The 23,344-nt window shown below is 47.8% G+C and overlaps 2 protein-coding genes across 2 annotated transcripts in view; one reads left to right on the top strand and one right to left on the bottom strand.

The window, feature by feature from the left end:
- Positions 1–10,183, top strand: part of EPG5 (ectopic P-granules autophagy protein 5 homolog (C. elegans)) — a 109,502-nt gene extending 99,319 nt beyond the window's left edge. Inside the window, 4 exon segments of the mRNA XM_012642631.1 lie at positions 3,392–3,608; positions 4,066–4,281; positions 5,977–6,091; positions 8,657–10,183. Coding sequence (XP_012498085.1) covers positions 3,392–3,608; positions 4,066–4,281; positions 5,977–6,091; positions 8,657–8,839 — 731 coding nt within the window. The 3' untranslated portion in view covers positions 8,840–10,183.
- A 10,351-nt stretch (positions 10,184–20,534) lies between these two features.
- SIGLEC15 (sialic acid binding Ig-like lectin 15) overlaps positions 20,535–23,344 on the bottom strand; it is a 14,665-nt gene continuing 11,855 nt past the window's right edge. The window contains exons 5-6 of the mRNA XM_012642661.1: positions 22,413–22,443; positions 20,535–20,616 (exon numbers count right to left, since the gene is read on the bottom strand). Of these exons, the coding sequence (XP_012498115.1) occupies positions 20,535–20,616; positions 22,413–22,443 (113 nt within the window). The remainder of the gene's footprint in view (positions 20,617–22,412; positions 22,444–23,344) is intronic.

Below are 23,344 nucleotides of genomic sequence, written 5' to 3'. Positions count from 1 at the left end.
AAAGAGAAGATAAATAGGAAGAAACTAAGAATGAGGAGCAATGAAACTGGCAAATGTGTGGGTAAATCTAAATGAAATCTGACTGTATAAAACAAGAATAACAGTGATGTCTTGTTGGGCTATGGCAACGGCAGGGAAGGTGAAAGCAATTAGGATGTTTCAAAGCCCTTGCATTGTCTGGGACCCAATTTACATCAGACTTGGAAAAATCAGGAATGCATGATGTCATTTGTAGGATAATCATTATCAGAGTGTTAAGACAGTGTTTAACTTCCAAAGTAAAAGAGGGAAAAAGTAGACTAATAAATAATGTAAAAGAAGCAAATAAAAGAGAGAAAAAGGAATGTAGAGTAGGAGGGACAAATAAGATGCACATGGTAAGATAGTAGATTAGACCCAATGGCATCAGTAATTATATTAAATGCGAATGACTGAGATTGCCACACTGGATAAAACAAGGAAGAAAAAGATAACTCAGTAGAAAAAAGCTGGACAAGAGCTTTGAAACAACATTCTACAAAAGAAAATATCCCAATGACCAGTAACTGTAAGAAAATGTGCTAAACCTTGTTAATAATCACACCCATTTCATATAGATATTATAAATATCAAATGAGATAATAACATCTAAAATTTTAGCACCAGCCTAGCAACTCAGCAACGTTCAGTGAATGTTCGAGAAAAAAAGAAAGAAAAATCAGCCAGCACTGTTAGAGAAACTGTTCCGGAGTTGGTCACATGTGACTGGACCAGGAAGGTTGAATAATAGCTGACCAGGGAAAGGGGAGAGGGTATTCTAGAGAGATCTAATCAGGAGAGTGATAGGATCAGATCTGGTTTTTAGGAAAACATTTATTTTTGGCCCTGTTGATGATGAACAGGAAGGGGCGAGACTGGGCTCTGTTAGGAGGCTTATTGTGGTAATCTGTTCCTGTGAGTCAGCATTGAAAGATGCAGTTGCTATTCAGTTGAAATTCAGAGATAAGGCCTTTATTACCAAGAATATTTGTACTCATAGAAATATGTGAAAAAATAAATATTCACATATGCATACTGTTGTTATCTCTCTCAAAGTTTTTTTTTTTAGTCTTTGCTTGATAATAAGTAGGTCTTTTAGTAACATTGAGTGAGGGTTTATTTAACCCTATATAACCCGGTTTTGATGGGTGTGATGAGTAAGAGCTCTCTCAACTTTTTATCATTCCCATTGACATAAATACTGAATCCTTGTGGTGTGAAAGCCACAGTTCTATTCCATAAAAAATAAAAAAAAAGAAACACCCAACTTAGGGAGAACTAGAAATAGTTGGCAAAAATTAATGCCTTTTAACTCTCAGCGAAACATATTTTCTATTTTTGAATGTGAAGAAGGTCTCTACCTCAGTGACCTCTCCTATTTATTTGCACTTCTCTTGTAAAATGAATTTGCTTTTTCTTGCATTTTATTTTTTTCATCTGCAAAGTTTTTTAAAAGACCCATTCATATTTCAAGTCTGTCTACTTTTCTTATTTCAAAAACACAGAAATAAAAGAGCTGCTGTTAGGAACCTTTGAAAAGGTCTTTCCTTTCATTTATATTTAGTTGTAAGTAATAATTTTTGTTCTGTGTAAATCACCCGGGGATACTGACGGCAGTAGCAGTGATAGTAGTGGGGCTGGTGGTACTGTTGCTGCTTAGTTTAAGAATGACTGCTGAGATCTGTGTATTTGGTTTTCCATGAGCAAAGTTTGGAAAAATAGACTCATTAGGCATGTTCTGATAAATAAGTTACTCTTTCACACCAGCTTGAGGTCTGTCTGTTTATTAAGGTGTTTCTCAGCCACACTGTTGTACGCAGGGAACTCCCAGTCATTCCTTGCTTTTGCTCATACAAAGTACTTCTGTGCCACATCCTATCTGTAACATCTAAATGCCACCCAGAGCCCTCCTTCCAGTCCCTTGCAATCAGCCACTGGGACTGGAAAGTCTGCCTAGAGAGCAGCTGAGACTGAACCACTGTTCTGTTGATCACATTCATACTCACGTTCTAGCAGCCGTTCTTGAGCGTGTGTCTATGTTCCCTTCAGACATGGACAGCCAGGCTCGCCACATGGCGCTCAGCAGCCTCTTCACGGAAGTCCTAATGATGATGAACAACGCAGCTGTTCCAACAGCAGAGTTCCTCCGGGGCAGCATCCGGACCTGGATTGGCCAAAAAGTGCATGGGCTAGTGGTGCTACCCCTTTTAACCGCTGCCTGCCAGAGCCTGGCTTCCGTCCGCCACATGGCGGAGACCGCAGAAGCCTGCATCACTGCCTACTTCAAAGAAAGTAAGAGGACGTCATCTTATGCTCTCATTATATTGATCTTTTGCAGGCAAGATTAAAGCTGCTTTGTCATTAGGAGATCTTTCCAGACTCTTCCCAATGAGGGATTGTACCATTCTAATTTCTGCTTTGTAAATGGTGTGAGTGCTTCAGAATATATATATCTCTCTTTTTCAGAAAAGATCGCAGTTAGCATGAGAACCTATGGCCTGTGTCTGTTGGTACAGTCACATGTTTCAAGGCAGAAAAGCTCTAACTCATTTTACATTGGTTATAGAGTATCAGACCAACCCGTTATAATAGGCAGATCATGCTATGTCACAGGCCAAGTCATAGTCCTCGAAGAAAAGGCTGTCAACCAGAATCTATATGATAATGTGCCACTAGGTTAATTTTCCCTAATATCCAGATACACATCTCAATTCACAGTGGCAGAGAAAGAAGGGTATTGGAACCAGGATCCAGGAAGTGCCCATAACCTGCCATCCGTCCTGTCCTGACAACCCATGAACAATCCATGTCCACCCGTGAGGTAGAGCTGTGCACGTCACCGTGCCACCACACCCTCACTCCACCTAAAGAGTGGAGAATCATTAGGATAGCACTCCTCTTCCAAATTCATTTATGTTATTAAAAATCAAATGGTTTCTGTCAAGATATGAGTCAACCTAAGCTTTGATAAGTAAAAATACTTAATGATAGACTGAGTGATAACATTTTCCCTTGGAAAAGCTTAAGCGTTCATACATACTTAAAAATGGTATTAAAATTAAAACTCTCAGATGACTGAGACAGGCAGTATCTACATGAGATTTTAATAATATAATAAGAAAGGTGATTTATAAACATGCATCCCAGAACTCTGATTTCTTAACCTCCGCTAGTGGCTAGCTTGGGGACAGGCATCTAGCACGAGGGCTTTCCAATATAAGCCCTGGGGTCATTTCACTTGTGTGGCCTTCAGGGCCAACGTGAGAAATGTGGTCTTGACCTAAAGCTTAAAAGTAAAAAGACTCATTAGACTTGTTAAGTCGTTTGATTCCTGTTTATATCTTGATGTCTTCTCTTGGCGTTCTGTTCTCAGGCTCCCTCAATCAAAATTTAGGATGGGGCCCCATTCTGGTGTCCCTTCAAGTTCCTGAGCTCACCATGGAAGAATTTCTGCAGGAGTGCCTAGCTCTCGGCAGTTACTTGACGCTTTATGTCTACCTGCTTCAGTGTTTAAATAGCGAACAAACTCTAAGGAACGAAATGAAAGTGCTCCTTATCTTAAGCAAGTGGTTGGAACAGGTGTATCCAGGGTACGTTTGGCCCTCTGGCTGTTGTATCAAACTCGTATTTGGTTAACTTGGAATTTAGAGTTTATGTGTGTGTTTAAGTCTACACACACAAAAAAGGGATGCGTAAAAAACAAGGCTGTGAGGTACAGTGACACTTGTTTTGGAAAGGTTCTGCCTCTGATGCCTTCGATGGGCTAATTTTCTAAGCAAGTTTTTTATTTCCGAAAACCAGCATTTTGAAACACTGAGCTTCAGCTTCCTTACCAGTTGAGATGATAATCCCTACCTTAAAGGGCTGTTCTGAGGACTAAGTGGAAGAACATAAAGCCCACTACTTTTTAACATTATCACCCATTAGCCTAAGCTTACAAAGTACTAAATGTCCGTTATACTTAAAACTCAAATGTAGACTTTCAGTTAAATGAGAGTGGAAAAAAAATCCACTTCTAATTTTATTTTCCTCTGCTGTCTCCCCCAGCTCCGTGCAGGAAGAGGCGAAGCTATTTTTGTGGTGGCACCAAGTCCTGCAGCTGTCCCTGATCCAGATGGAGCAGAATGACTCCGTCCTGACGGAATCTGTCATTCGAATCCTGCTCATGCTTCAGAGCAGGCAGAGCCTTGTGGCAGAGGAGAGGCTCAGCTCTGGGATCCTGGGGGCAATCGGGCTGGGCCGGAAGTCGCCCTTGTCTAACAGGTAAGGAAGCGTCGACCGCTGCTGTTCTAAATGGGCTTCAGACATATGCACCTGCGTTCAAGTTGTGATACTTTAGTAGGTTTCTCAACTTAGGATCTAGGTTTTCCAGAAAGATTAATGGGAAAAAAAAACCAGAGTCTGATTGCATCTTTCCATTCTGAAAAGCATGTTTGTTTTTTCTTACCTTTTAAAAAAACCCTTCAAGTTCAAACAGTATTTTTTTAATAGTATCTCTTGTATTTTGACCCCATAACCTGACTGCTGATTTCTTCTTCCATAACCTACTGATTTCTTTTTGGTTTTGAGCCAGTGATGATATGCGGAGTTAGGTTAAAATCCCCCAGTCACCTGCTTTCTTGCAGGCACTGGATGAGCTCAGGGAGATGCAGAACCTGTGAGGGGCTTAATCTGGTGAACTGTCAAGGCATCAAGATGGGTTGAGGTCAGTGGGTAAGAAGGATAAGTAAGAAGGATGAGTAATGAGAAGCAGGTCTAGGTTTTTGTTGCTAAAAATCCCAAGGCACAAAAGAATTTGCCATTCGCTTCCCATGTAATCTCATAATGCTTACTTACTGCATGGTTTTCTTCTCAAGCCCATGTCAATGTTGAAGAGAGTCGGAATACCACGCTGATGTCAGCATCCTTGTGGAATAGCCCATCATGTTGTTGTAACTTTGGGAACCACTCATTCCAAACCAGTTAACATCATGTTTCTTTGTTTTCGTAGAATTTAGCAAGACTCTGTGATTTTGTTTCACTTAAATTTGGCTGTGTATCTTTTGCTCGAATCAAGTGCTTTTATTATTTTTTTATTGTGGTAAAATGCATAGAACTTAAAACTTTCCAAGGCCACCACTTTAATAAGCACAATTCAGTGACATTTAGTACATTCCTAGTATTGTTGCAGCCATCACCACAATCTAGTTTCAGAATGTTTTCATCAGCCTGAAAGGAAGCCCTGTACCCATTAAATAGTCACCTCCATTCTCTTCAGCCCCCAATCTCTGGTGACCACTAATTGACATTATAAGTTTATGCATTAAATACTACTTTGGACATTTCATATAAATGGAATCATATCATTGTGGCCTCTTATGTCTGACTTATGTAACATAAAGTTTATCCAAATTGTAGCATGTGTAAGAATTTCATTCCTTTTTATGGCTGAATAATTTTCCATTGTATACCATGCTTTGCACATTTTGTTTATCCATTCATCAGCTCATGGGCATTTGGATTATTTCAACCTTTTGGCTGTTAAGGGCAATGCTGCTATGAACATTTGTGTATGAGTTTTTGTTAGAACATCTGCTTTCAGTTTTTTGGGTATATACCCAGGAGTGGAATTGCTGGGTCATATGGTAGCTCTATGTTTCACTTATTGAGCAACTGCCAAGCTGTCTTCCGCAGCATTTACATTTCCACCAGCAATGTATGAAGGTTCCATTTATTTCACATCTTTGCCAATGCTTCCATTCTCGAATCTGAATTACGCATATGTTTTTTATATGGTAATAATAGAAGGGAAGATGAAAGCTCCTTCTTGATCATATTTAAGATTTTTCTGAAGAGACTAATAACACAGTAGATCTGGAAGTATGTTTATCTTGTTTTTTAATAGAAAATACGGTATTTGTTTAAAAATACTTACTTTAATAGTCATGTACTTCCTCCGACCTCTCCCTAATGCCCAAGGTTCCGTGTGGTTGCCCGAGGCATGGCTGCCTTCCTTTCAGTTCAGGTTCCTGCAGAAGATCAGATCCGTTTGAAGCCTGGCTCTGAGTTACATCTGACCCCAAAAGCTCAGCAGGTCAGTATTTATAGAGAAGGGTTAGTGGTTTTCCAGCACGTCTTTCCCAGAAGGTGGGGAGGTGGCAGCTCTGGCCTGTACACACCGTGACGTGATGCCCTGCAGTGGTGCAGCGTTCCTTCTTGTGTGCCCCGCTGAGTGGAAAATGGCTATGTGTGCCCACCTCAGATTCTAGACCAGTCTTTGTAAGCACTTGCCTAGAGCACTCTTACTGCTATGGGCAAGCCAGTCTAGAACTGAATTTGGTCCTGATGAGTGTGAATAGGCACTGACCTGCCACATGCCGGGGCTGGCTTAACAGATGCGGCCACAGTTGAGATGGTTGTGAATTAGCTGAGCTTTAACTGGGAACCAAGGAACTGGTTCCTGTTTTGTGATTCTGAAGGTTGATCACTGTTGGCAGATGCTGGACTAACCTAACGGAGAGAGAATGGTAGCTGTGACAAATCACAGTTTGTTCCAAAAACATGGAAGGTCACGTGGCAGTGGCCCCATTCCTATAACCTGTAAACAAGCTGGCCAGGTACAAAGGTGTGCAGTATGAAATGATGGCCGAGTGCTTCCTACATGCCAGGCACTGTTCTAAGTTTTAACTCAATGAGTTACAGTTTTAACTCATTTAATCCTCATAACAACCCTATAGCACAGAAGCTATTATTATCCTGATTTTGTGGATAAGGAAACAGAGAGGCTAAGTAATTTTCCCCAAATCACACAGTTAGTACATGTTGGGGCTGGGATTCACACCAGCCAGTCCGGCTCCAGGCTTTTCCCCCTCACCACTTTGCATGGCTGTCTCTGTACACGTAAGTGTCTGGACCCCTCAGCTCCTCTCCTGTGCGGGTTTATGGTGTCTAAGCCAGCCACATGCAGTGTGAGATCTTGGTTATTAAGAGCAAGGATCAGAGAGTAAATTGGCATGTTCTTCACAGGGATCTTGGCCTATAAAAAACCTCATATTTGTCACCCCTGTTCACCAACTGCCGTTCGAATCCCCCGTTGTCTTCTGTGAGATATCACAAGTGAGCATGAGTCTTTGAGGGCAGGTTGTAGAGTCAGTGAGATGCGCTGCAGGGTATATTTGACAACTCTTAACTCTTTTGTGACCACTGGTACTTGCAGCATCAGTACTTTGCTTTAGCTGGGGCGGGTCACCAAGGCCTCACCTCTCTTTGCCCACATTCCTTTAGACTTAAACTGATGGCTCCGTGCATGCCCCTACTTGTCATCAGGATTTTCAGATTTGAAAAAAGCCATCTTTTTACAAAATGATTAATCTTAGGCAGACTGTCAAAGTAGACCATTTGGGTGGCTAAATTTAAAAATAGAAAGGGAGAGGAGAGAGACAGGACACTGCAGTTCATGGGAGTGCCTGTCTTCATCGATTCCTATTCTTAGATTGAACTCTGTTCACACAGCTCTTAGCTTGATACCTAAATCCCTTCAGTTGTTTATTTTCGACCCTAAGACTTCCATCTACAGCCCACCTGGCAATTTATTTCTAAGCTTCCAGTTCCTTTACCATCCTCAAAAAAATCTCTAAAGAAACTAAAAGAAAAAAAAAAATCCCTCCTCGTTTTCTGAACCAAGCAAATTCCATCTTTTAATATATATTCTCTAGCGAGGTGATTCCCATAGATGGGACAGGAAGGGAGAGGGGAACTCCGCGGTGGTGGGTATGTCACCTTGAGGAAGGGCCTGTGGTCAGGGCCTTGGGGTGGGGGAGCTTACGCACTTGGAAAGCAAAACTCCCCACCCCAAGAACTGCTACTGTTGTGACTTTTTGTTTTCTCCATATACAGTCTCTTCTCCTTCTCTTCTCCTACTATGAAGGAAGGAAAAATTAAAATTATGGAGTCGAGGAATGTATTTTTTCTTCCTCTGAAGAGAGGCGGGGGAGGCTTTTCTTCCACTGATTCTGGGCCATTTGTCAGACGGAATCGGGAGGAACTTGATCTGTACTTTATGTTTCTTGGCCGATTTAATGATCTGTCATTTACCTTCAGCAGCACTTAGCAACTGGTTTCTTTAGAATTTCATTCAGTTAGACAGTTTAATGTGACATTATTTTGTAACCTAGGAACAAATCCCACAGCATATTAAACAGGTCTCACCTTAGCAAGGTGCAGCTGGTGCCTGTGATTTCCAGTTGGGCTCCAGGAAAAGAGGAAGCAGATGATGTGGTGGGGAGGATCCCGCAGGTGGTACTGGGGAGAACTGCGACAGGGCAGGCTGCAGTAGTGGGTGTGGCAGGTGAGGTGTCCAGCAGTGAGACCAGCCTGCTGCAGCAGCGGCTATTGGTAAGGAAGCCTTGGGAAATAGCAGGGAACAGGAAGAAGGAAGGCTGGGCATGGGAGGCTGCAAAAGCCAGAGGGGCTGGCGTTGCTGGACACCTTCTGCTGTGGTTAATCACTGCCTGCCTTCCAGATCCGAACCTCAGTTCTGTAGGCTTCCGTCCCTTTAGGCTCACAGCTGAACCGGGTAGTAATAGTAGGTGTGCTCCACCTGTGGCAGTCAGGTTACATGCATCTGTGAAGTTAACCCTCTGTCTTCTGTGTCTTTTAGGCTCTGAATGCTCTTGAGTCCATGACATTGAGTAAGCAGTATGTTGAGTACCAGGATCAGATATCACAAGCCGCCCAGTTTATAAAGCATCCTGGCCATTGCCTCCAAGATGGGAAGATCTTCCTGGCTCTTCTCGTTAACTGTTTGTATCCAGAAGTGCATTATTTGGACAACATACGATAGTGATCCTGAGGCTCTTGAAACCCCCCTTGCTGTTTATGTTTACATTTAACTTTGCTGTTGCACAAGTAACTTTGCTCAGTTTCACCGCAGAGCTCCGTTTGGCCAACGAGTAGTTGACTGAGATGCAAGTCTGGAGGCGTTAGATAATTCTGTGTGGTGTGTGTATGTTTTCTTACCTCTTAAAACTTTGTGGGGACTTTGCAGTTTTTATGTTCATCCACAGGAGAAACTTACTGAGTTCCACTTGGGTACAGAGCCACTCACAGTTGCCAAATGTCCCAGTCATCTCACAAGAGCCCCAGATGGAGTTCTCTGTCTGTCTCCCTGCCTGTCTCCCCTTTTTATTTAAATGTTAAGACTCCTGTCCAGATCTGACGACTTTGGGAGTCATGTAGAACCCTCACTTTTGAACCCTGTTGGTGTCCCTCCAAAGTAAAAAAGTCAACTTTGACAATTTCTGCATTTCTCAGATGTGGAGAAATACACTAGCTTTAACGTATTATTTCTCTCAGAAAGGAGATAAGTGAGTCCTGTGTACAATATGATCCCTTGATCCTGGTCACAGTGGATAGCAGAGATGGTGACAAGTCCATTTCCATCCAGTCACGTGTCCTCATGGAGAAGGAGCCACCTATCTGGATTGGGGGTGCCAGCTGGGCGGGCTGGGATCAGCGTGCTTTGCACGGGTGGCTCTGTTTGGTCCCTGTGGTGGGGCGTACAGGCAGGGCTGACTCTCCCCAGTGACAGTCCCTGCATTCCCTCCGGTGCTTCCCCCAGCCTCACTCACATCACCTTCTCAGCCCTGTGGACATGACTGTCTGTTCCCTGCTTGTGTTTTCACTCCACATTTAAACTCAGATGAAGCTCCTGGACCTGCCGAGATACTTGTCCTTGGACACGGGGCCAGGTCAGGAGAACTACGGAAGTTTGGCTTTTTTTCAGTAGCCACGTGCCTTCTGTTAACAGTCCGTTCATTACCAAAGCCTGTGTGTAACGTTGCCTTGTTCTGTTGCCATCTTCTTGCTCATGTTATTTCCCCCAGGAATTAGCAATTTGACTTCTGTCGTCATATGCATAATTCTGTCACCTCAAAATGGATTTGGTTTGTACAACTTGCATACTGTGTCTTTGTTTACAGCTTGTCTATAACCGAGGAATATTTATTTAAAAATGTCTAAACAGCCACCAAGAGCTTTTAGTAGGGGGATATGGATATAGTTAACGGTGATAATCTCTTCTCAAATGTCCTTTTGGAATGCTTCCCCCAACATTTGGAAGTCTGTAGGTACCCCTTTTTATTCCGAACTTCTTTTTTGTTGTTGTTGTGACAGAGTCTTGCTCTGTTGCCCAGGCTCGAGTGCACTGGCGTCAGCCTAGCTCGCAGCAATCTCAAACTCCTGGGCTCAAGCGATCCTCCTGCCTCTATTCCGAACTTCTTTAGTTGGACAGAACAATTCTGCCTCACAGACGAGCTTTGGAGCTCTGACAGAGAACATCCCTGTTCAGTGTCTGAGTTTTATAGGCCACAAAGTGTCCATCTCAGAGGGACATGTCTCAGCTTCCCTTGTCTTCGCTTCCCTCCATCTTCCAAATCAGTTACCTTGTTCTGTGTATAAGAAAAGTTTAGAAGCTGTGGACAGCTTAATTGGCTGATTTGGCAACAATGATTTTGTGACAGGAAATATTTTATGTGGTGTTTTCTTTGAGGAGGTTGTAATTATTGATATCCTAGAATGTGAAATTTTTGATAGTATATACATTTTAAAGAATAATGATTAATCTGTTAATTTTTGAAAGTTTATAACATAATGTATTTGGTCTGTAAAAATTATAAAAATAAAATCAATCTTTGGTTGTGACTGATAAGAATCCAAATTATAGAGATATTGCACTATCTGGTAAAGTATTTCACTTGTTAAAGGTGATATTGATTTTTATGCCTCATGTCATCCGATTTATTGATATTGTAACTTGATTATCAGAGGTGGTCCGTAAAAGTACTCCGTCTTTAACTCCCTCATGCTTAATGTCAGGAGGTTGACTCAACTCATAGGTTCCCGTGAGAAAATCTGGGCTAAGAGTAAAGAAACCCAGGCAGTTCAGAATACTGCCATGCTGCTGTGGCCTCCTGGGGAAAAGGCAGCAGATAGACCAGGCTGCCCATCGGCTTGCAGGGGTAATGAGCCTCTGCTTGAAAAACTGTTGGCCTCCAGGGAGCGCAGGGTCACAGTTTTAGATACAGTGACGGGTGCTACACATCGGTACTGGGATCAAGCAAGACCACGGCCAGCCTCCTTGTAAGGATGCCTGACAGCTTCCTGGGAGCAGGAGGACGCAGTGTTCTGGCGGCCATGAAAAGCATCTCTCAGCTTCTCTGTTCATCGATACCCACCCTGCGATGCACAGGTGGGTCAGAGAGGCATCACATCCCCAAACTGCGTCGCTGCACCGCCTAACTAGAGCAGTGAAGGGCACAACGCTGGAAGGCACAGGATGCGTCTGCGCGGCGTGATGGTGGCAATGGGGCCGGGCCCCTCCTGCACGTGTTTCCAAAGCTCCTGCACACACAGGATCTGAACTCCGAGGCACGACTTGTTTCTTAATCTCACCATCAGTGTGCTGGCTCAGTCATCGAATGCTTCTGCTGCCCTGGGCTTGTGCCCGAGTCTCTCAGTTCTTTGAGGTTGGGGGAAGAAGCTTAGTCCAGAAAATGAGAACCCACAGACCAACCTAACCTCCCTTCAACCAAGTGACAGCCTCCTTGTTCCTCCCAGTCAGTCACCAAAATCGTTGTATCCGTGTCATACAAGTTATGAGTGAACCTGTCCGCCTTCCTTTGAATGAAGGTGATGTACAGGTTTTCATTTGGTTTTTATTTTTTTGTGAAGTCTCACTCCGTCAAAGCTGGAGGGCGGTGGCATGTGCGTAGCTGACTGCAGCCCCGAGCTCCTGGCCGCACGCAGTTCTCCCAGCTGAGCCTCCCTCGTAGCCTGGGACTACAGGTGTGAGCCGTCATGGCCGGCCCTCATTGATTTTTTATTCCTAAAATTAATTTATTTCTTCCGGAGCAGGAAGCAAATATCCTGGAATCGTAGACTTTTAAAGTCAGAAGGATTGTGAAAGTTCACCCACTCCCACCACTCACTCAGCCAGGCTCTTCCAGCCTCTCCCCTGCCCCATCCCCTGCCTGGCAGTTCAGCCCCTGCCGGGCAAGCCCAGGCTGCCACTGGTGGCTCTTTCCATAGTTCTGCTTTGTGCTGACCCAGATGCCTCCTGGTGGTGTTGCCTGTTTCTCAGGGTCCTGCCTGGAGCAGTCCAGGCTGGGGCTGCTCTCTTGTCCCCCCACTGCACAGACCTTCAGACATTGTCGGTCACATCTCTGACACCCCCACCTCTTAGTCATCCTCTGCAGGTTAAATACCCGTTTCTTTAGTCCCCTCCCACCACGATGTCTAACAGGGCTGCATTTGGGGGGCAGTGCCCAAACTCATCCATGTTATCCTGACAGGGCTGTGCCCAGGATTGGCGGGACCACAAGAGCGTGCTTCCTTGAATTTTATGGCCCTGGTGCCTCCCTTGCCTCATCCCAACCCCTGCCCTGGATTAGGGTCACACCAGTGTGCCCCAAGCAATGTAGTTCCCTCCCCTGGACACTTGGGCGGCGCCAGCTTTTCAGTAGTTGTGTCCCGTGGTCGGCACATTAAACCAGTGGCAAGTTCAAACTGCAGGCCTCGGTCGTCGCCCAAGACTGGTCTCATCCCACATCTGTGGGACAGGTATGACCATAAGCCACTTTGCACTTAATCCTTCACTGTTCTTCTCTCCATTTGGGCCAACTTTCCAGCTATTTTAAGATAGTTATCTGATCATTTTTCTGATCCGTTAACATGTTATTAAGCAAGATGGAGAATATAATATTGGGAAATCAGCATGTTGCTTTAAAAAAAAAAGCGTCCCCTTCTGTGTTCTCCCACTTATCTCTGGGTTGTGCTGCATAAAGTTCTAGACTTACCAATGCTGACCTCCTTCTGGTCCACGGTGATACTTGTGTGTTTCAGAGCAGGCCTCAGGCATCCGGTGTCCTGGAGCAGCTGTGTTCAAAGTTTCCTTCACTCTGGGTAGGTTCCTGATTCCTGATGACAATGACTCGAAAAGAAAATTATACTGCTGATCCCATTTTGAGATAATGAAATTGCTATGAAATGTTGATTATAACTTTTATTTTTTAATGTACAGATGTAATACCTCTCACTGGGCACCAAGAGAATTTATTTTTCTTTCTGTGGTTTAAAATCACTTATGTGGAAACAAATACTTCTTAAGTGTATTAAACTCTTTTCCTTCCCACATGTCTGGTGTGACTTTTAAAAACCACAACTGAATTATGGTCATTAAATGTGCACTGTTCACTTATTCATTGTTCAGTATTTTACATGCTCATACAAAGGATGAGTTTTATATAATGGTGAGAAACAGGAAGAAATGAGAATTGGTTAAGTAAACTTCTTCAAATAAACTAGATTCAAATTTAATTGACATATGGTGGGCCTCTCTCATTGTTTTTGGCAAGTTGGTTAGCAGGTCTTATTTTCATACATAAATCACACTAAGAAAAATTTTTTTTTTTTTTTGAGACAGAGTCTCACTGTCTTGCCCGGGCTAGAGTGCCGTGGCATCATCATAGCTCACAGCAACCTCAAACTCCTGGGCTCAAGCGATCCTCCTGCCTCAGCCTCCCGAGTAGCTGGGACTACAGGCACACGCCACCATGCCCGGCTAATTTTTTTCTATATATTTTTAGCTGTCCGATTAATTTCTTTCTATTTTTGGTAGAGACGGGGTCTCGCTCTTGCTCAGGCTGGTCTCGAACTCCTGAGCTCAAACGATCCGCCCGCCTCGGCCTCCCAGAGTGCTAGGATTACAGGCGTGAGCCACCGCGCCCAGCCTAAGAAAAATTTTGAATTAGAAAGCTCGTAATGGGTAGAATCTTTAGTCTGTGACCTTTCGCCACAGTGGGTGAGGCCTCTAATTTCACAGAGAATGCATAACTTGGGGGCAGTGGTCCCCAACCTTTTTGGCACCAGGGACCGAGTTCATGGAAGACAGTGTTTCCATGGACTGAGGACGGGTGTGGAGCTCAGGCGGTGATGCGAGCTGTTGTAAATACAGATGAAGTTTCACTCGCTTTGCAACCTGGTCCCTAACAGGCCGGGGACTGGTACCAGGAGTTCGGGACCACAGACTTGGGGGCTTAAGAATTGGCATGGACAGGAGGTTGCCTGGTGATCCCAGAGAGGTCAGGTGAGCCCCTTGAGAGTCTGTATTGTGGCCTTGAGCTTGGTAGGAGGAGGGCCATAAAAGCTGCACGAAAGGCTCCCAAGGCCTGAGTTGTGAGGAGGTGGGGGTGGAGGTGCCTCTGGGAGGCCAGAGCTGCCAGGGGAGGGCAGTGTAACCCTAGCTCTGTCGTGGTCTGCTGGGGAAAGCCACCTGCAGCATGGGAATGCCAGGGAGTTCCTCTGTAGTGTCAGGGGCACCTTGAGTCCGTGGTGGTGTGGTAGGAGGGTCTGCACATTCACCAGTTTGGGATTCTGCTGGGACAGGACCTTCTGGGAGTGGGGTGTGTCTCCCCCTCCCTTGCCTGGGCTTGGCTTCTTTTTCCCAATGGAATCACAGAATTTAAGGGTTGGAAAGTGGCTTAGAGACAAGTTGTCCCACCTTCTAGTGTAGCAATCAAGTTAACCATCTCCAGACCAGTGGGCATCTTTGTGGGGACGCTCCCTGAAAGAAACGCTGCTTGGAAAGGGTCCATGCCACCATGGGGCAGCTCAGAAAAGGTCTTCCTCCAAAAATACTCCTCCTCTGAAGACAGCCCTCTTCCCTCTTGGTCTTCCTTTCTAGCCTAAACATTTTTTTAGGAAACAGACCCACTTTCCTGATCTTTTGGTCAGAGTGGACCAAGATGGGCTCTGACCTAGACACTGTATTTTAATATAGTCTAAATTTGTGGCTTAGACCAGATTTACCTTGCAATCCCCAGCTTGCCCTGGTTGGCCTGCTCTGGGCCACTTCCTCCTTAATCAGTATTTCTTAGGGCCTTTCCCTCTAATCCCCTCCTCCCCCCGCGGTCACAGCCAGACCCCGCTGCTGCCTCTGGTCAGGGTGTGGAGGTGAGTTTCTCCACAGGGGCTCTCCTGGGCAACCTGCAGCCCTGGGGGCCCTTCAAGGTCACTGGCGCAGGACTTGGGGACAGGCTATGGAGGAGGAAGGTCTGGAATCCCAAAGCCCAAACCCTGGAAAACCCAGAGAGTCCCAATCCCAAATAATTTTGTGTCCTTGTATTGGCAGATCGTGTGTTTCTCTTTTTGGTTTGTAACATATGACAGAGGAAGGAGCCCGGGGGAGGAGGAAAGAGATGGGAGCACAAACGAGGGAAGGAGAAGGCAGTGCCGTGTGGAAGGAGCAGGGCCACAGCTGCCAGGCCTGGATTCTGATCACAGTTTTGTCTGAACACGTGGGACCTTGGCTGGGGCTTTTTCCTCCTTTTAAAATGAGGATAATTCCAGTGTTACCTGGGCTGTTAGTGAGAGCCGCTGGAGATCTCACGGGACTTTGGGATTATGAGAGCCCCAGAAACATGAGGGGCCATTATTATGGCGAGGGAGGGACTAGACCTAAGTGGCCAAGGCTGGAGCCAGGACAAAGCCCAGGAGTCTTAACTCTTGTCTAAGGTCCCTCCCAGCCTGAGGCCTCTGTGACTGGTGGGGCCCACCCCCTGCCCTGCCCTGGCTCTCTTGTCCTGTCTGGCTAGGGGGATACAGGAGAGAACTCAGCCACGTGTCCCCAGCCACCGTTTCCATCTCACCGCAGGGCTTACCTTCACCGCAGCTTATTTGCTGGGCAGTTGCTTCTCATGTCGCTACGTCTAGTTTTAAATTTTCAGATGCTGCTTGTTGAGGGCAGGGGAAGTATGTTGGGCTCACAGTGGACCTGAGAGATCACCAGGTCAGCTGTCGGCCACTTCCTCCCTCGGCCATCCTCAAAGTCTGGTGGGCGCTGGCTGCAGAGGGAAGCCTGCCCTTCAGGGCCTCTGGGCACGAGCGGCTCACGGAGTGCTGTGCCAGGGCTGGGGACAGCTCTAGCCTTGCGCCCTGCACCACAACAGGAAGTCGGATCTAGAAAACACCAAGGCTTCTAGGTCATTCTCTCCCGACTCTGTGGCGCCAGGACAGTGTTGCTTGTGTCTCTGGTCCTTGCTTGCCAGCAACAGAGCCTGAGTACTCCGAGAGGGTCAGATGGGGGAGGGTAGGTGGCTCTGCTCCACCCAGACCTCTCGCAGGGACGGTGCCAGGCTGTGAGGCCAGCCCAGGGGTCACTAGCTCCCCTCTGCCCCCAGGAGCAGCTGCTTTCTCAGGAGGCTGAGCTGGAGGTGGCCTGTGAGCCATGTGCAGCCGTAGGAGGGCCGGCTGTCCTCCTCAGTGTGCTCCCCAGGGCTCATCACTGTGTCCGAAACCGCTCATCAGAGGTGTGCTCCTCTGACAAATGGCACTTCCTTAGTTTCCAAGACGCCCCATTTCAAAGTGCAAATACAGCAGGCGGGACTGCCAGATTGTCAGCTAGCACCGCACATGTCTACGCGTTATGCGGGTTATGCCAGGGCTTGCATAAGGGCTTGCTTGGGGATCACCTGGCGTCAACTGGATCCCGGCTCGAAACAACAAACTCAAAAAGACATTTGGAGGACAATTGGAGAAATCTGAATATGGGCTGTAACATAGTATTGAATTAATGTTAATCTTCTCAAGTGTGGTAATGGTATTGAGCCGATAGAGAATGCTCTTGTTCTCGGGAGGTATTTAGGGGTGAGGTGCTGATGCCTGCAGCTTACTGCAAATGGTCCTGCCGAATACACACACGAGCATCAAGCCAATGCGAGTAACTGTCAAATGGAGGTGAGGGTTACGTGAGTGATCGTCTTTTTCAGCTTTTTTGGTGTGTGTTTGAAAATGATCATAATAGAAAGGGGGCAGAATCTCCTGAACTTGTTTAAAATTCCAGTCTCTCCCTGGTCACCCAGCGCCACTCTTCCCTAGCACCCCCAGGCCTGTGGTTCGGTAGGTCCAGGTGCTGCTCAGAACGAGCATCTGAACAAGCTCTCCAGGTGTTCCTGAAGCAGGTGCTCCTCGGAACACACCGGCAGATGCTGCTCTGAGCTCCCAGGGCCCTCGCCCCGGGGCAGCCTGGTTCTGGAGAGGCCAGTGGTCACATGGGGGAAAGCAACCGTGCAGACTATTGCAGGGAGCACCGTTCTTGGGCCCTTGGGTGCGCTGGTCCCCTTCTGCTGCTCTCATCCCTGTTGGGGGCAGCACTGTCCACCTTGTGGAGGGGCGCCCTGCTGCCCCACCTCTGGCCACGCCCCGCCTCCATCCTCATGCTGCAGCGACTTCAACCACTTAAACGTTGCACTGTGTCCCACCTCTTGGTCTTTACTCAGACCGTCCCTTCTTGTTTACCTCCTGAACTCCACTCTCCCCCATAGCCTCCCGCACTTACACGGCCAGAGTGTACCAGCTCCATGTACCCTCCTCCAGGAAGCTTCCTGAGATGGCCAGTTCCTCCTTTTGGGTGCTGCCATAGTACCCCCAGCTACCTCGACTGTGGCCCTGACAACACTTCCACTTACTGTGCCTCTCACTATCTCTGGAGGGCTCCACTGTGCTACGGTGCTGTCCCAAATGTTCCTGGCCTTACTTCTTCCAAGCACCATGTAGAGCTGCACGGGCTGGTTTCTTGTGGGCGTGTGGGGCACGTGGCTAGTTCTGGCTGATGCACAACGATCACAAGTGGGAGGCTCTCCAGAGCTTTCTTTTAACCTCCAGCCCAGCAATCCACAGCATTACCGATGCTGGATCCCTGGGAGCCAGGACCCCGAGTGACAACGATGAGCAGATGTAGCTCGAGCCATGTCGCTTCGGTGAGAAATAAACACTTGTTTTCAACCACTGTGATTTGGGGGTTTGTTTGTTATCACAGCACAACCCGGCCCACCCTGGTACAGACGCCTTACTCACTTTTGTATCTCCAAACACCTCGCCCAATTGCCAGCACAAAGCAAATACAGAAGAAGTAATTCCTATCACAGTTTTTCTTGGCTGTGAAACTGACCTCAAAGACTAGGCAGATGTTCCAGAGCACACCACTCCCATCCTTAACTTCTTCCCTGGTCGTACAGGACTTTCCACGGAGGGGCCCCAAAGTGTCCCCGTATGAGGAAGTACAAATGCCAACTCCTGTGACCTGTTAACAGCTCAGACAGGCTCCTGGAGGGATCCCAAGGTAACCATGAGCTGTCGTCACTCACCTGCCCTGGAGAAGGCTCTGGCAAGGAGGGGACTTTGCAACCCACTGCTTGCTTCGTGACTGGTGACGATCACTCAACCATCAGACCATCTCCCTTGAAAAAGCATCATGGCCTCTTCTAATGACAAATTTTATTTTTAATTATTATGGGTACATAATAGTTGTACATATTTATAGGGTACATGTGATGTTTTGACACAGGCATACAATGTGTAATGACCTAATCAGGGGGTATCCTTCACCTCAAGCATTTACCATTTCTTTGTGTTAGTAACATTCCAGTTCCACTCTTTTAGTTATTTTAAACTATACACTAAATTACTGTTAACTATAGTCATCCAATTTTGCTACTGAATGCTAGATCTTACTCATTCTACCTAAGCGTATTTCTGTACTCATTTACCATCCCCACTTGACCCTCCTCCCCACCCTTCCAAGCCTCTGCTAACCATCACTCTACTCTAGCCCCACGAGTTCAGTTTTTTTTGGCTCCCACATATGAGTGGGAACATTTGATATTTGTCTTTCTGTGCCTGGCTTATTTCACATTATTTCATAATGCCTTCCAGTTCCAAACACTGGTTGTTGAAATGACAGGATTTCATTCTTTTTATGGGTGAATAGTATTCCATTGTGTATTTGTAATATATTTTCATTATCCATTCATCCACTGATGGACGCTTAGGTTGATTCCATTTCTTGGCTATGATAAATAAATGTGGAGGTGAAGATATCTCTCTGATATACTGATATCCTTTCTTTTGGACATATACCAAGCAATGACATTGCTGGATCCTATGGTAGCTCTATTTTTCGTTTTTTGAGGAACTTCCATATGGCTCTCCATAGTGGCTGTACTAATTTACATTCCCACTAAAAGTGTAAGAAGGTTCCCCTTTCTCCACATCCTTGCCAGCATTTGTTATTGCCTGTCTTTTTGATAGAAGCCATTTTAATTGGGGCAAGACGATATCTCATTCACTGCCTCTTTAGTCCCCTATCCCTGTGGTCCACAACCCCTGGGCCGCAGTCTGGTATCCATCCGTGGCCTATTAGGAAAACAGGGCCTCACATCACTGCCAGAGCTCTGCCTCCTCCTCTGCCCCCTCCTCCGTCTTCCATCTTCCGTGGAAAAATTGTCTTCCATGAAACCGGTCCCCAGTGCCAAAAAGGTTGGGGACCACTGCCCTATCCTGTCGCCCTTTCCTCTTGCCAGCTCACCTGGATCCCAGGCAAGCCTCTTCCCTTTCCCTTGAACATCAAGGCCTGCAGGAGCTAATAGGATCAACAAATTCACACTGGAGTGTAAACAGGGGAGGTAGCACTCCTCAAAAGTCAACCTGGCCAGACTCGAGCAAATGGGGTGAAACTGCCAATGCTTTTAGACTTTGTACATCCTGGGAGGTTGCAGGTCAGAGACCATGCACAGGGTCTCTGCTGGGACCCTCTATCCCAGACCTTTCCTCAGCTCTCCCAGCTCCTAGTCCCTAAGACAGTGGTTTCCAGATGCTTTGAGAGGTGGGTGTTTGATTTCTTTTTCCTAGGGGCCCCAGCTCAAGGCAGTGCAGAGGGTGTGGGACAGTCACAGTGGAAATCCCAGGAAACAGGGGCTTCCTGCCACTGAGTTTCCAGGATTTGATGTCCCTCTGACCATAGGTTTGCTCAGCCCCAGCCCGGGCTTGCTCTCTGGAACCCTCTGTTCTCTGCGAGGCTGCTGTGAGCAGTAGCTTAATCGAGCACTCTTTGCACATCCAAAGGTGGCTCTGCAAGGAGCGGCCTGTGCTGGCCCTCACATCTGCAGACCGCTTTGTACTTTCCAAAGCTCCTTCACATCCGTTATTTCCTCAGATCTTGATAGTCCCGCCAGCCAGGAGGGAAGAATATTATTGTCCTTGTTCAACAGTGGATGAACTGAGACGCGAGAGGTGAAGAAAGTGTTCCCGTACACACAGCAAGTCGGTGACAGAGCAGGACAAAGACTGGGCCTCCAGACCCTATGACGAGTTTCCTGTCTGCTTTGCTATGGTGTCCTAGGTAAGGAAGGGTGAGGGAAGTTTCTGGAAGTTTCACATGAAGTTCATACATTCACACACACAGACACACACACTCTTTCGAAGTGCTGGCCTTGCTGGCATAATACCAGGGGGCTCTGAGACAGATGTCCATGTAGGAGACTGGAAGAGCCTTTGTGTTTAGGATCCGGACCCCCTGGAGGGGTCACCCTGATGGAGGCTGCCCAAGTGCCTGGGGACCTTCAGGAAGGGCTGGACCAGCTAGGCCTGGAATCGGCCTTTATTCCTCACGGTGCACAAATGGGTGTGGGTGGCCGCAGGGCTCCTCACGGTGAGCACGCGGCGGCAGCTGGGCTCCGGGAGTTCATCTGGCTCAAATTTTCATAATTGGACTCCTGAGCCTGGGGCCTGCAGACAGGAGAAAGTTGACTGACCACCCAGTGCAGGGGAGAGCTCCCCGACTGCCCAAAGTGTACCCCAGCAATGGGCCAGGAAGGGGAGACGCCATTGGGGGTGGTGGTGCTGGAACCGACAGGGCTTGGAGACTGACAATGTCAGAGGCAGGGCAGTACAGGAGCAGGGACCGGGCTATGGTTGGTGACAGCAGCCCAGATCGAGCAGACTCTCTGTCTTCCTCTGAGGCTTCAAAACCACGTCGGTGTCCCTGACCTCCAGATGCATGTTTCCAGGCCTGACCTCCTCATCCCCAGCTGCTGTCTCCTTCCTTCTCCCCTGGGACATCTTAATGGGAATCTCAGATCTCAATGTCCTCTGGTGCTATACGTGGTCCTTGCCGCCCCCTGCCTCCTCTTGTCTTCATCTCAGTATGCAGCACCCAGGGCTCAAGCTCCAACCCTGGGCAACCTGGCAGCGTCCCACACTGCATGCTGCCCACCCGGTCCTCGGGGGTCGGGGGGAGCCTGGCCTCCCATGTCCCCGCTCCGCTACTGCGCCTTCATCCAAGCAGCCGAGCCAGCCTCAGCCTTGCCATTGGCCTCCTCCCACATCTCCTGGCCCCCGCTTGTTCTGACCGGGCCATTCATCTGCTTGAAACCATTCGGCGACTTCCCACCGCACCCAGAATAACCCCCACAGCCACGCCTGCCTCCTTCCCTGGTCTCACCTGAGCCTTTGTACTTGCCTTTCCCCCTCTTTGGACCCCTGTCCCCTCTACCCCCTGCTCCAGCCTCCGTCTTCAGGTCTCCTCAAGGTCACATCCCCAGGGAGAGCTTCTTGATCTAAAGAGCCACAACCCAGTGGCCGGCCCCTCCCCGTCTCAGATGACCTTGTTCGTGTATTTATCCAAATTCTCTGTGTTGGGATGTGAGTCCTGTGAGGTCAGGGATTTTGCTGTATCTTTAGCATCCCAACCAGTGCCTGGTACATAGTAGATACTCAAATATTTGTTAAATGACAGAACAACGGTTGGCTTTCTGATTCAGGGGCCTTGGTGCTGAAGTAAATTCGCAAAGAAAAGGGACACGGGACAGGTTGTGAGACTGAGGGAGATGGTCAAGCGGGCAGCTGGAGAGAGGGGCCGGCCAGGCAGTGGGCACAGGTGGGCGCAGTTATGGGAGTGCCCAGCCCCTCTAATGGGCTCTGAAAGGCTGCACCCCTCCCAACTGCACCCCTGCCCCAGCCAGGATCAGGCACAGACTGTCCAGGGGCTGTGAATTGGCTTCTTTCTCCTGCAACATGGGCCTTCACTGCAGCAGATGCCACCGAACAGGAAAGTGTGGACCCGAGCGAGGGTCAATGACTTCCTAGCCGGGGTCCCTGGGCCCCTCCCCTAGGCCCTCAGAACCTCTGCAGATTTTGTTTGCAAGGCCTTCAGCAGAGTGCCTGGGGGGATGAGTGACCCCAAGGTGGCTTTCGTGTGGGTCTGCCTGTCCAAGAATGTGGAGGGAGGACTACAAGAGGAAACGCAGCCCGGAGGTGTGCAGATAAGACTGAAAAATCATCCTTCAGCAGCATGGCAGGGCTGGGCGTGCGTCTGTGTGTGTGTGTAAGGCAAGCACTTTGGTGCACTGAGGGAGGCGGTGCTTTGGTGGCTGCAAGGAGGGCCCAGACCCTGCCCAAGGCCAAGACCCCAGCCCTACCCGTGTGTTGGCTCTCTCTCCTGCCACCATTCTGAGAAGACTGCCTGCACCCTTTGGCTGATGGGGACTAGATGGGGTGGGGCGTAGGCAGGGGAGCTCACTTACCTCGGTGGGGTGTCCTGAGCGGCTGGGTGCTCTGTGGGAGGGGCAGAGAGAGAGGCGATATCACTCCGTTGCAGGCTCCAGCCTCGGTGCCCTGCCGCCCACCTGCCCCGCTGTGGAAAGGGCTCTCAGAGAAACCACTGTTTGTGCAACAAACAGCAAAGTAGCAGGGTGTAAAGAAGCGATACCTAATCCTTGAGCAGAGTTAGCGGGAAGGGTGGAGTGAGCAGTCCAACAGAAGAAACCGCTTTTCTGAGGACCCCGAAGCACAAGATGCTCGTGAGTTTGAAGAACCACCAAGAAAGCCAGCGTGGCCACAGGAAGGGAGCAGCTAGGGCAACCATGGTAAATTCTGGATTTCTCACTGGAGTTCGAGGATAGTGCTATGGACCTGGGTGCTCTGGGAGGCTCTGGGAAGCCCCCTCCCTCTGTGGGGCACAGAGCAAATTTCCCATGACAACAGCGAGTGGTGCTCTCTCAAGACATCCTGCAAGTTCAAGCTGCAGAGTTTTACACATGCCGTTCCCTCTGCTGGGAATACCACTGTCCCTGTTTACCTAGCTCACGCCTACTTACAGTTTTTGATTAGCTCTCATCCTACTTTTGGGTAAAGCCTTCTCCAGACACCCCACCAGAGCGAGGCATGGGCCTCTGGCTTCTGCAGTACCTGGGGTCTAGGAGAGCACTTCTCACAGCACATCGCAATTGTCTGTTTACCCAGCTCCCGCTGGAGGGCAGGGAACCGCGTCCTACCCAGCTCTGTATTCCCAGCACCTACACGACGCACACTAGGTCCTTAGGATGTTTCCTGCATCATAGGGGAATGGTGCTGTTTAGAAAAGTCTGTGGTCATTATCCAAAGTGGAGCACCACAAGAGCAGCAGAACGGGACCCATTTGTACTCACCATCAAATTGGTATTAACTAATCAACACA

The sequence above is a fragment of the Propithecus coquereli genome, unplaced genomic scaffold (genome assembly GCF_000956105.1).
Source record: "Propithecus coquereli isolate 6110/MARCELLA unplaced genomic scaffold, Pcoq_1.0 Scaffold181, whole genome shotgun sequence".
Taxonomy (NCBI): domain Eukaryota; kingdom Metazoa; phylum Chordata; class Mammalia; order Primates; family Indriidae; genus Propithecus; species Propithecus coquereli.
Note: the sequence above shows the minus strand (reverse complement) of the source record. Positions and strands in the feature narration are given on the sequence as shown.